The sequence below is a fragment of the Leptinotarsa decemlineata genome, unplaced genomic scaffold, assembly GCF_025532065.1.
Source record: "Leptinotarsa decemlineata unplaced genomic scaffold, Ldec_3_MD MMD2_P_RNA_scaffold_12, whole genome shotgun sequence".
Taxonomy (NCBI): Eukaryota; Metazoa; Arthropoda; class Insecta; order Coleoptera; family Chrysomelidae; genus Leptinotarsa; species Leptinotarsa decemlineata.
This window is the reverse complement of record NW_027412526.1, coordinates 7,095,231-7,108,506: the sequence shown is the minus strand read 5'-3', so window position 1 is coordinate 7,108,506 and position 13,276 is coordinate 7,095,231. Positions and strand designations below refer to the sequence as shown.

General features: G+C 37.6%; 1 protein-coding gene across 3 annotated transcripts in view; it reads left to right on the top strand.

The window, feature by feature from the left end:
- LOC111503390 (facilitated trehalose transporter Tret1) overlaps window positions 1-13,276 on the top strand; it is a 35,827-nt gene that overhangs the window by 5,709 nt on the left and 16,842 nt on the right. The window contains exon 1 of one of the 3 annotated variants that reach the window (XM_074173351.1): window positions 5,863-5,986. The exons of 1 other annotated variant lie outside the window; for it this stretch is intronic. In XM_074173351.1, coding sequence (XP_074029452.1) covers window positions 5,934-5,986 — 53 coding nt within the window. In that variant the 5' untranslated portion in view covers window positions 5,863-5,933. Of the gene's footprint in view, window positions 1-5,862; window positions 5,987-10,186; window positions 10,332-13,276 lie in introns of those variants that run through there. One more of the 3 variants, XM_074173356.1, reaches the window with a different exon arrangement.

The following is a 13,276-nucleotide window of genomic DNA, read 5'->3' as shown; positions in this document are numbered from 1 at the left end:
AATTTTCGATTACACGTTCGTTTTTGACTTACAGGGGGGGGGGTCAAGTTTCCGTAGGAACGCCCTGTATATGTTATTTGTCAATTCTCTTATTGGATCTTACTTAAATGTTTTGTTCGGAATCAATATTGTGACATCGACAAGTGATTCTGAATATTCAAAAAATGAATCTCGTTTGGATAACTTTCTCAAATATTTTGGCTGACCTGGTAATGAGGGCAATTGTGAATTTGTATGGTAATGACTAAAATTATTACTAATTAGTGTGAAATATTGACATAAAAATATCTTAATTATGATAGGGCTGAGAGTGAAAAGCAGCAAATGCCAAATAATCAAGTTGTCCAATTCATCAGGCGCCAATTTTTTTGTTGTATCATCGTTGTGTTATCAAAAAATGAAAACAAATATACGAATTGGGAAATATTTCATATCGCCATGTGATAATTTGGCAGAAAAGTGGACAGATGTGACACACCTCCAGTTGATTCGTCATTTTCGTGCCTCTAATGTACATCATCGTAATTCATGTGTGATTTGTGATCACACTTGGTGAACTTTCAGATTTCATTTTATCTTCGGGTTGACAGTTTATCAGAGAAATGACACAGGCATTGTACCATTTTATTTTTATTTCCGACTGTTTGGATTCGTTTTACATACAAGAAATTGGATAAATCGGTGAATCGAAATTTTTAACAAGTGACTCAGTTTTCAGTCATGATAATAACTTCTAGGAAAAAAATTAATGAGTTTTCATTTCTACATTTTCATTGAAAAAATGTGGAACACTTTCGAAGAAAGTCGAATTCTGACGTGATGGTAGCTTCCGCATTATGGAAGAAGTTTTCGATGTTAGCAAATTCAAATGTATTATTATGCTCTGGACTATTCGCAATGTGATGGATCCATTCGAGTCCACTGGTTCAGTAAACGATTGACCAATACCTGTAAGTCGACGAAACACAAGATCTGCCGAAATCATCGCCGCTGTCTGTGAGAGTGTATAGGAGAATCTGAGACAGTTAATTTGGCGTAGTTCACGAGCATTTGGCCTTTCGCAGACTACAACTTCGCTGAATGGGCTCTCGAACAGTTAGCAACTGACCCAGGTACCAAGATTGGAGGTACCAAGGAAGATTGAGGACAGGGTGAAAGGAGTAGATAGGATATTCCCCTGGTTGCAAGGGGAGTTGCTAAAAGAGAGGGAGGACGAAGGGATGATTGAAGTATATGTATATGCCGGGGTAAGGATAAGAGATAAGGATAAGGATAAGAGAGTGATCAGCATGAATGAGAGCGTGAAAGTAGTCAGTGACTCTGCAATGGTGGTAGAAAGAGTGAAAGCAGGAAGAGTGGGAAATAAAAGGGCAGCGATGATTCAGCGGATGATTGAGGAAAGGAATGAAAGGAGAGTACGTACCCTGATTACGTGAAAGAGGGGGTACAATCCGAACAACGAAGGTAGTGCGAAGGCTCATGAAGAAGCCACCAAAGGCATGCATAGAGAAGACATTACGTGGGAGGTAAGGCAGACATATAGTAAAACGGATGCGAGGGAAATAATAACAGATTAGGAGTGAATGGTAGAGGGAATGGGAGAGAGGCACGACTGGCGGCTGTTCTACAGCATTCGCAGAACAGTCGGATATGAATCCTGGGATCTGTCGCGGAAGGCTGTCCAACTGCTCACTGGGTATGGGAACTTTTCGGGATACCTGGCAAGATTTAACCTGGGCCCGAAGGTTCCCTGCTTCTGTTAGTACAGGGAGCACGTGATTGATAGATGCATGAACGGGGACAGGATTGGGTGGCGAAAATGAAAGGAGAGAACGGAAAGGATGAATGGTGAAATCATGTCGAGATATTTTTGTTTGTTACCTTGGGAGCTGTCCATTTAGTCCAAGTCTTCAGAAAATACTGCAGCCTCTTGGGCTTATTGCGTTTATTCTCCCATTTTATCATGAAACTCATTCCATCAGTCTCGTACCCTGTACTAGTTTGTACAGGTTCCGTGTTGGATGTTCGTCATATTCTTCTGGGCGTAATTTTGTATATCCATATATTGCCTGCCTCCTATGATTCAGTGCCTTACAAGATGTGTAGTGCCGCATAAGATGTGTAGAGCTGTTTCTATCCCTTTATTGCATAATCTGCAGCTGAGGACTCCGCTGTACAGCCCCATTTTATTCAGGTGTCCTCAGAGCGGACATTGACCGGTTAGTAACCCTAAAATTATTCTGAGCCGATCCCTTCTTTATTTAAGTAATTCTTCGGTTCTTTTCTTGGACGGTTCCCTAATGAAGGTTCTACTGTGTTTGTTGCCAGGTACTTTTGTCCAGTACTCTGTGGGCTTCTTATTGGTCTATGTCCTAATCTGGTTTCGTACCAATAATTTTGGTACCCCCAGAGCTGGTTAAGGACCTATATATGAAGTTTATGATCCGCGTCTAGCGCATTGATCAGCTTTATCATTACCTGTAATTCCTGAATGCCCTGGCACCCAGTACAAAGTTAATTCGTTCCTGTTTGCAAGTTCATTCAGTTCTTCATGGCATTCCTAGACCAGTTTTGATGTCACCTCTTGCTGTCTGTTAAAATATTGATCCGCTCATTTCTCTGAGGTCTCAATTTGATAAGCCTTGCACACTGCCAGATAGCATACACTTCCGCCTGAAAGGCAGATGTGTATAGTCCTAGCGGATAGCTGTAGTTTAGATTTCTATCCGCTCGGTAGAGATACAAATGGGGAAAAGGATGAATGGATACGTTTTGTTGATGACTGAGCGGAGAACGTGGTGAGGGAAGAAAGTGAAGGATAGATGAAGAGTGGCACTCAAGCCAGCGTGGTAAACACTAGAAGGAGTGGAAATAGATTTTGTCAATCATGGCTTGAAGCGATATCGCTAGACTGTAAGTGCAGCACAGCTTGTATAAATCATCTATAGGGGTTGGGTGAAGGAAAACAATTTTATGTTGAATTTTTTCCGTTATTATGTCTGATTAATGCTGGAGTGGCTATAATGTTCTGAATTCATATTATTTCTGTTTTGTTATTTGAGGATGATTAGTGTTTAAGTTTATGATTGATGTTATATGTAATTGTTTTTGGAAAATAAAAGAAAAAGAGGGTCTTCCACCCCGCTTATTCGTCTCTTCGTATGACTGTCACCTTGCAACGGTGGTACGGGGAGGGGGTGAGTTCGGAGGGGTAGGGGGTTCCCTTGACAGTGGTGACGATAGATAATGGAAAGATGCCTGATGCAAGGCCTACAAGCTAGGACATCCATAGCAAAGACGTTATTCATGACCCTGATTTTCATCGAAAAATCATCTTCAGCGATTAGGCTCATTGCTGGATGAATGGGTACATGAACAAACAAAACTGTCAAATATGGGACGATACCAATCCACCTTAGATTGGAGAGCGTCCAATGCATCCCAAAAAAAGCACTGTTTTGTGTGGATTTTGGGATGATGGCATCTGTATCTGTAGAGTAGGGAGGGTGAGTGTAGAACCACAGCACTTAGGCAACAAGTGACCCATTGTACATTCTCTCATGGAGTTGTCCTCCTAGGTCATTGTCTATCCTGTCCTTTCCAGAAAGGTGGACAGGTCACTGGGAGACATCTCCTTTATATCGGCAGGTGTAGGCCAAGACTCGCTGAACACACACTCTTTTATTGACGATAACTCTGGACACTCGCATTGGACATGCCTAACAGTTTCATCTTCCTGTTCACACATCTTGCGTGGAGGTGTATCCACTAGCCCCATATTATGGAGGTGTTTTCTCAGTTGACAGTGACCAGTCAGAAATACTACTGTTGAGCATATCTTTTTTCCTGGTCTTTGCCAGCCATTTCTTCGGCGCCAGCTTCCCAGGGTCACCCAGAGTAACCCTGGCAAAATTGCATCATTTGATTCCATTCCATCTTTTCTTAGGATTGAGCATGGGTGTAACGTTTGGCTAGTTCCGCAATTGTCGAAGTCATCAGGCCGTAGGTGCCACTGGGTCCTATAATTCTTAGTCCAGCCGCTTCCTTGGCTAAACAGTCGGCAATGCGATTACCTTTACTCCTGTCGTGCCCTTCAACCCACCTCAGGATAATGTTATTATCTACCGAGGCTTTGGCTAAATCTTGGTGGCACTTTAGTACTAACCCTGAGGTAACACGTTGTCTGCTCAAGGCTAGTAGGGTTAGCTCACTAAAAATCTGTTTAAAATATGTTTTTCGTTAATCAGCTGTCCCCCCCATACGAACGACAACTCTCAGAAGTTGAGAAACTTGTACGAGCTAAGGACTAACAAGGTTTTACCTTTTAACGTGTGATTTCTAACACACTATCAATGCAGATTGTTATGTTTTTGCCAGAAATTCCTTTCCTGGTTATTTCTTTTGTGGCGATTGAGATATTAGCCAGTTCTGTTGGAACCACGCTGGTATTTTTTTCCATTCCTCACTCAATCCTTAGGCTTAGTTTTTGAGCCGTCTGTATATATGCGTATTGCATTTGTAGCATCTGACTCTGTGTTTTGTTTTATTTGTATTCTGTAGGGTTTATTAAACACAAACCCGGGTTCAATTGAATCACTGGTTGCCTACAGCAGAGGTTGTGCTCAGCCTCAATTGAGCCATTCCTACTTAGAGGTTTACACCAGCCGTACGCAATTGTAAATGGCAATTAACGCAACCCCCTTAATGTACAAGTCCAGAGGGGTCAGACCAGTAATTAATTCCATTGCCGCGGTTGGTGTTGTTCTCCTGTGATGTTTAAATAAGACAATCGCTGTATTTTCTTGTGGAGTTTTCTCAAGTCGCAGGTGTATGCAAATAAGTCACAAATCACAGCGGTTCTCAAAGCGAATTTGTTTTCTTGTTGAAAAAATTATCCCGTTATGGTATAAGAGGACTACCGCTTAAATTTTTGAATCGTATCTCAAGAACAGGGAGCAGAGGGTAGTTGTTAACAGCAGATAATCTAGTTCCTAGCCACGTACACACGGTGTACCACAAGGGTCAGTTCTTAGACCACTTTTGTTTATCATCTACATCAATGATCTGTTCTTTCATTCATTTCCAAATAACATAGTTATGTTTGCTGACGATGCAACACTCATGAACGTAGATAAAATATGGAAAACTCGGGAGATTATTATTGAACAGGCAGAAAATCAAACGGAGATGTGGTATAATGCCAATAATTCAAAATTGAATAGAAAAAAAACTCGAAATCTCGTTATTTCAACATATCATAACGTTGCGGCAGGTTGCTTGGAGTTGTTTGAATGATGAATTGAACTGGTCCAGGCACATCGAACAACTTAGTAAGAAAGTATTTAGTTATATTTATCTAATGTCGATAAATCTAGGTTATGTTAGGTTAGGTCTGAAGTGAGTGGGTCTATTCGACTCACCATTGCAACCGGCAAGGGTTTATTATGGCTCACACCTATTCAAACTCGAGTCAATCAAAACAGTGGACTCAAAACAAAGAACCGTCTCTAAAGAAGGCGAATAACGTTTTATCTGCAGGCGAAGTCAAGGCATGGGTTTTGGGATGCGCGTGGGATGACTATCGAACGTATTGGACGCCGCTGGAAAGAGTGTATGAAGCCTGCTGCAAGGAGATTATGGCGACAACTAAAAACATTTTTTCCCAAAATTTGGTGTTTTCTTTTTTGGACCTGGTACTTCTGGAACCACCCACGTATGTCAATTCTCTGGAGGAATATTCCAATCTCTGAGCATGCAGGAAATGTGGGAAGTGAACCCATTTCGTTCATGACCTTTTGTTTGCATTTTCTGTAACTCTTCATTACGCAGGACTGATGTTATGTCCCGATCATCATAAATATTATTATACGATTGGGTCGTATTATTTGTTTTTTAACAGATGTAAGTATTGACATCTAGTGTTATTGAAACTGATGTGTGAACATGTGTCATTGTTCTGTTGCAATCCAAGGAGAAGAGGATACATGTGAGTTTTATGTTGAAATTTTTTTGTTTGAAGAAAGTATGTATTTAAAAAAAAATAATTTTTTCCAATAATTGAATAGAATTGGCAATACTTTTTCATCAGTTCGGACTTTCATTGTCTAATATAATATAAATTGATTTGAAAACCCTCAAAAAATTTTAAAAAATTTCAATATTAACTGAGAATAACAATTTTATTAAACAAAAAACTGAAATTACAAAAAAACAACACACAATCAACAACCAACTAACGATTGTTAGTATCCACAATCGTCTTCGGGTGATAAGTTATCGAAACGTCGTGACGTAATTTGATTTGAATTCTTTTAATTTTTATTTTTCAATTTTTGGTAATAATTTTTATTTCTCAGCTTTTATTACTATTTCAATTTTTTATTCGTTTGGCTGTTGCTTGTATGTTATTTTTTTGTAATTTCAGTGTTTTGTTTGATAAAATTGTTATTTTTAGTTAATCTTGAAAATTCTTTAGTTTTTTTCAGGGTTTTCAAATCAATTTATATTATATTAGACAATGGAAGTCAGAACTGATGAAATACACCACGAAACATTGTCAACCACCTTCAAACAAATTGCCAATACTTGATGAAAATCCATATTGAAACTAATTAATGCATTTTATTTTGTGATTTTCACTTTGAAGGGTTTCACAAAAACCGCGACACGTGTTTCGCTACACAATAGCTTCCTCAAGCGTAAACTAAAAGTTACTTCTAATTGCAAACATTTAATACTATATGTATGTATTTTATACATACATATAGTACATACATTACCTACTCGTATGCCTACTTTCTAATGACTGAATCTACCTGAAAAGGTCAGGTATGAATTAATTAACTATAGAATAGAATATTTATTTACCAATATTTGATACAATAGTGTATATTTGGCACGTCACTTAAATATCACACACAAATAAATATCACAAATGTCACAAATAAATGTAGAGTCATGTAACAAAATGAATAAAAACTGAATCATCACATTTACACACATGAACATATTTACAAATATGATTGTATAATATAACTTATACTTGTCAATTTCACAAAAAAAACAGGTGTATATGAGACAAAACAAAATATTTGTCAGGTGTATATGGGATAAAACAAAATACTTACACTACACAAAAAGTTTACACAATGAGGAAATAATTTAGATTCCTCATTCCTCCTGTTTTCCCTTTGACAGGTCATTTATTTCTATTTATAAACTCATCTATACTATAAAAAGCATTCAGCATCAAATATTTTTTTATTTCATTTTTAAATGAAGATAACGTCATTTCTTTCATAGGCTGAGGAACACAGTTATACAAAATAATACAGTTATAGTATAGAGAGTTTTTGAATGCAGCTGTTTTATGCCCAGGTATCGACAATAATTTTTTATGTCGTGTATCGTACATTTATAGATGTAAATGCTAGGTACCGTAAAAATATTATTATTTATAAAAGTTTCTTTACAGCTATCTAAGCGATTTATATTGAAAATCAGTCTCAGTAATCTTTTCTGAGAAACAAAAACGCGCTGTAAATGACTCGATCGTCCCCAGGTTAATATATTCAATGAAATATGTGAATAAGCTAATGCATAGTACACACTTACAAGACCCTGTTTGGCAATTGTGTCTTTAAGCTGTAAAATGGCAAAATAAGCTTTATTAAGCAGCTTGCAGACGTGGTCAATGTGTGGTTCCCATGTTAACTTGCTGTCTATAAAGGTGCCAAGGAACTTAGTTGTTTCAGATAGAGCAAAATCACAGCTAGGTGTTAATGGCCTCCTAAGGTTAAAGTTCATAAAAACCGTTTTCCCATGGTTTAAAATAAGTTTATTTCTTTGACACCACGCATACACTTCGTCAAGCGTTACCTGAGTTTTGTGGTATGAAGTGGTATGAAGAAATTTTTCGAAAGTACCGTAGATACACATAACTATTTTTACCTGGAAATGAACAGATTCAATAATGGCGAATTATTCAATACAGTTTGATCATATCGATCATCTCGATAAGATATCGAGAGTTTTTGAATTTGTTTATTTCCATACTCACCAACAGGTTAAGTTTCAAACCTTTCTTCTGGAAATGGAGGGACTTGTATTCATGGTTGAACTCATGTCCCTCTATGATTAAATGACTTACATATGTGGAATTTATTTTTCCATTCTGGAAACTATTCTTGTGTTCCTTTATGCGGGCTTTGAACGTTATTCCAGTTTGACCTATATGAAACATCGGACAGGACCCACATGATAATTTATACACTCCCGATTTTTCTTAAACTGAACTTTCATCTTTGTTATTTCTAATGTGCATGCCTAGGTTAGGTAAGGTTAGGTTAGCTCCAAAGTGAGTGGGTCTATTCGACTCTCCACCGTAACCTGCAAGAGTTTATTGTGGCTCACACCTATTCATATTCGACCAAGAGAACCCAGCTTCTCAACGAAGCCGATTAGTTTCTATGGTGAGTGGCCTTACAGATCATATGGTAAGAGTACGGCTCTGCCGAACTCTAAAACCCTGATCCGGTCCCCAGCGGGGCAGGTACAAATTATATGCACTGCTGTTTCATTGTTAATGAGGTAGTCGGATAGTCAAGGTGCAAGATTCCCACCTTGGTACCCGTGACAACCTTTCCATATGAGGGTTTTTTGCACGTCAGCTACACCAGACGATGCCTTAGATTCAACCGTGCAGTGCTTTTTCGCCTCTAGTTCTGGTGAATCATCACTTGAGTGTAAACCTGTTCATGGGGGTTTGTTCCTCCACTTGAGACAGATTCTGCGTACTCCGCTCAACAATTTGGTGCAAGGCGGTTTCTTAAGGTACCCCACTCTTGAGTAGAGGACTCAGTCGCTTCCTGGCTCCACCACCGAACATTTTTTTAAGTTCAGTTGATGGATTAAGATTTGGAGAGTTGAGAAGCTCTCGCTCCTGATCTAAATTTACAGGGAAGTCAGTTGGAGTCGTAAAATCGACATCCATCTCCGCTGTAGACACAGCAGCTAGGGAAATACGGTCAATCACGGCAGAGCCCCGCATTACCGTGACAAGGCGATGCTACGACGAGAGGGCGCCCGGTATCTCGAAGGTTCCATAGAGACAGCTGATGAGCTCAGTGTCATTCATCCTCTCGGCACGGATACACACACCTTAGGATTGAGTCTTCTTTGGGATGCCATTCAGTTAGGGAATATCAGAACCAAAAGTGAATCTGTCATTCCCTTATCCAGCGGGGTTAAGTGGCAGCAGGCATCCGATGGCCGGCTTGCTCAACTTCCACATCCCAAGCCAAAGCCCTTGCCGGAAACAGCATGCACAGTGGATCAGGCAGTGAAAGATGAACAAAGTCAGCCACCCCGCCAGGTGCATGCCTAAGTTGTTGGTTTTGAAAGCAATATCTACACCTTTGCTGCGCAGAAAATGTGAAATATTTGTAGTGGGTTGGCCTAAGTAGGTTGACGTTCTATAATGTTCATTCTCTTCTCTTCAAAGCTTGGCTGATGATGAAGAATGTATTAGACTGCTTCGATGTATTAGACGACTATTGCGAAAGCAGTCTAATACATTCTTTATTATCAAAAAAGTTACACAGCCAAGCTTTGGAGGAAGTTCACTCAATTCGCAGAGGAGAGGATAAAAGTTATAGAACCTCAACCTTCTTAGGCCAACCCACTTCAAATATTTCAGATTATCTGCACAGCAAAGATGTAAATACTGCTTTCAAAACCAACATCAACTCAGGCATGCACATTAAAATTAACATTAAGAAAAACAAGGTAGATTCATCCATAAGAAGGTAGGCATACGAGTAGGTAATATGTTAGAGTATAAAAAAGTTGTAATCTAGAAGTAACTTTTAGTTCACGCTTGAGGAAGCTATTGTATAGCGAAACACGTGTCGCGGTTTTTGTAAAACCCTTCATAGTGAAAATCACACAATGACCTGCATTAATTAGTTTTGAAATTCTTTCTTTGTTCAACAGTGTCAAAACTACAATAGATTAGTCATTATTATACAAAGCATATAGATCATCCAAAATACCTAGACAGATATAGTTTGTTCGAGAAGGAAAACTATCCTGTTACAGGATATAACTGTTATAACAGTTTAATAAAAAAAATGCTGCAAGTGGCACGGGTCTTGGTTTCATCATATTCAAGGGTTCTTTATGTGGACCTGAAACACTTCAATATATTTTATCACGAATCCACTTGAAATTACCTAATCATAAAATCTGTAATGGTTTTTATTACACAGATTTCGGTTCACATTAGTTGAATCCCGCAGTAATACAGTGATTGATCACGAAAAATTTTCGAAGTGAGTTATAGATTATAGTATTCGTAGGATATTAGTGACTATTGTGGATGTTCAAAAAGCTCTTTGAAGTTTTATCTCATCAATTTAATTGTTGAATATAAAAAAAACGAAGAAATGAATAAAAAATTTTCAATAGTTTTGAAGATGATTGGGGTTGGAAGAACTTTAGATTCTACTAATAGCTAAGTGAATATAACATTTTATCAAACTTGTTTGTTCCAACCTAAAATATTCAGTATTGACTTGAAGCTCGGAAATCATCAAATCTACTGTTATTCGCACAAGCACCGCTCTAAGAGCGCCTTAAGGATTTTCCTGTAGTGCTCGTGTTTTGTCCTTTGAAAAAATCAGTAGATTTCGAGAAGGAGCTCAAATAAGTTCTCAAAAAGTAAAATATATTTCATACATACATTCTTCAGTGACATTTCTGAGTATTTCTCAAATTTTTCATGGGCCAAACTCTAACGTTGGCAACTCCAACGGAGTTTAGCCCATGAGAAGAAGGGGTGAGAGAAAACACAAACAAAAGTTGCGTTGGTTTGATCAAAATTGATAACTACAGATGAAATAAAGTATCGTTTCAACGGCGAGTTTGAATGAGGATTGTATCAGCTCATCATGCATTTTTTGCCATTATTGATATCTTGCATACTCTGTAAGAAATAAATGAAATCGTTTTCAACGGTGGTGCTCAGCACTGATGTAAAATTCTGCCAAAACATCCAGTGAAGATTGCTCTGCGTGCATGAAAGTTATTGTGAATACTAAAGTGATCATTTTGAAATTTTGGGATTTGAATGTGTGTTTTTTTTTTAATTCTGGAAAGAACATATACAAAAAGACCCAATGAAAATTGAAGTTTACTGTCACCCATAAACAGACATGTCAATACTTCAATAGTCAGTGCCACGATCCACATATAATCAAATAAGGATTGACATCACTCCAGTAACTCCAGTTATCTATGATAACATTCACGTTGACGCAAGCGTTGACAATGTGCCTAGTCTTGTGATAAAGGACTGTATCGACGTTCTCTCTATACCTCTAATAGGCATATCCAACTTAATTTTATTAACTTGTGCCTTCCCTGAGCAGTGAAAATCGACTGGAATTTCTCCGATATTAAAAAAAGGCGACTCTAGCGATAGTGGCAATTTCAATTTTATGTAACTTTTCTAAACTCTTCGAGATATGTGTGCAAAATGTTATGTACTCCCATATTCAAAAAGTTATTTCTTCTATTTAGCATGGTTTCGTACAACAAAGATTATGTATGACAAATCTTACATGTTCAAATCAATATCTCTGTACGTACCTGGGCAAGCAAAAACAAGTTGATGTTGTTCATTTAAACTTTTGAAAAGCCTTCGATCAAATAGACCATTACGTTCTCTCCAGCAAATTGACAAAATTGGGACTCTCTAACCAACTGCTTAGTCTAATTGAATCATATCTAGTTAACAGACAACAATTCGTCGAATATGAATCTTTCAAATCGGCTAAGTGCGTAGTTACTTCTGGGGTACCACAAGGTTGTAATCTTGGACCTCTTTTATTTTTATTAATCACTTGGCAACCTTTTTGAATATTGCTAGCCTACAATTTATAGACGACTTGAAACTATATTATAAAATCGACGACATTACTAACTGTCAACGTCTACAACATGAATGAGATGTAATGAAACTACAATTGAACGTATCCAAATGTAAAATAATATCATTTACAACAAAAAAGCGAACTTCAATGTAAGATTATTCAATCAACAATACTACAATCAACCACGTACGTGAGATAAAAGATCTTGGTATAACATACGACAGTAAATTAACATTTGCGACACATATAAGGAATATGACGCTGATGCAAATAGGATGCTTGGATTCATTTACAGAAATGGCAAAAACTTCAGAAGTATTGCTACCTTAAAATTGCTATATTTTGCGTAAGCCAGATCTAAGTTAGAGTATGGCTCTGTGTTATAGAATCCAGTTCACAACTACCAAAAAATATCAATTGAGAGCGTGCAAAGAAGTTCCTAAAATACTTATGTCTAAAAGTTGATGGTCAATACCCCACGAGAGGCATCGATCATAACATTTTGTTGACACGATTTGATATGACATCTTTGGAAAATAGGAGAGTTGTCCTTGGTATAAAATTCCTGCATAAATAACTAAACAACAATATTGACAGTACGGTTCTTTTACCCGAGATCAATTTCTTGGTACCAAGAAGTGAAGGTCGACGCAATCTGAAATTCTATTGCGAAGCATCACGCACGAATGTACGATCACCATTGAATTTTATGTGTAATAGCTTCAATAAAATCTGTGAACATTGCGATATTCATTTCGACTCTCTGAACGCCTTGGTATCATGTATCCACAATCACTTTTGATAATATGTCAGGACTGCTACATTGTATGATATGAAATTTTTTGTATTATATACTCAATTTTTCATTCCTCTTTTGAAATTCTACGTATACGAATATTTCATATATAATAGAATTTGCTGTAACTGGGTACTTCTGGAAATAAATCGCTTTTTTTACATGGATATAGAGAAAAAACAATATTTGCAACGTGGAAGAACTGAGACAGTTATGAGGTTACTCAATTTTTGAAAAATTATGGCAATTTATTGGAAAACGAAATGATATTCCAGCAAGATGATGCACCTCCACATTTCGATATTTGCGTAACACAGTTACGAATATTGAAGGCGTTGAAGAGGTCTAGTCCCACAGTAGGGCTATCTAGCCCTACAGTTTTCAACATCCATTTTATTGCCAGATTTATGTAAAGGTATTATTATGGATGTTTTCCAGATAGGCGGAAATGGATTAGATTTGATAATTGAATTGAAAATGTGTATTAATGGGGCTTTCAACCATTCACCACACTCCCAGTGTTCCATTGAAATTAGTTTCGTTTATC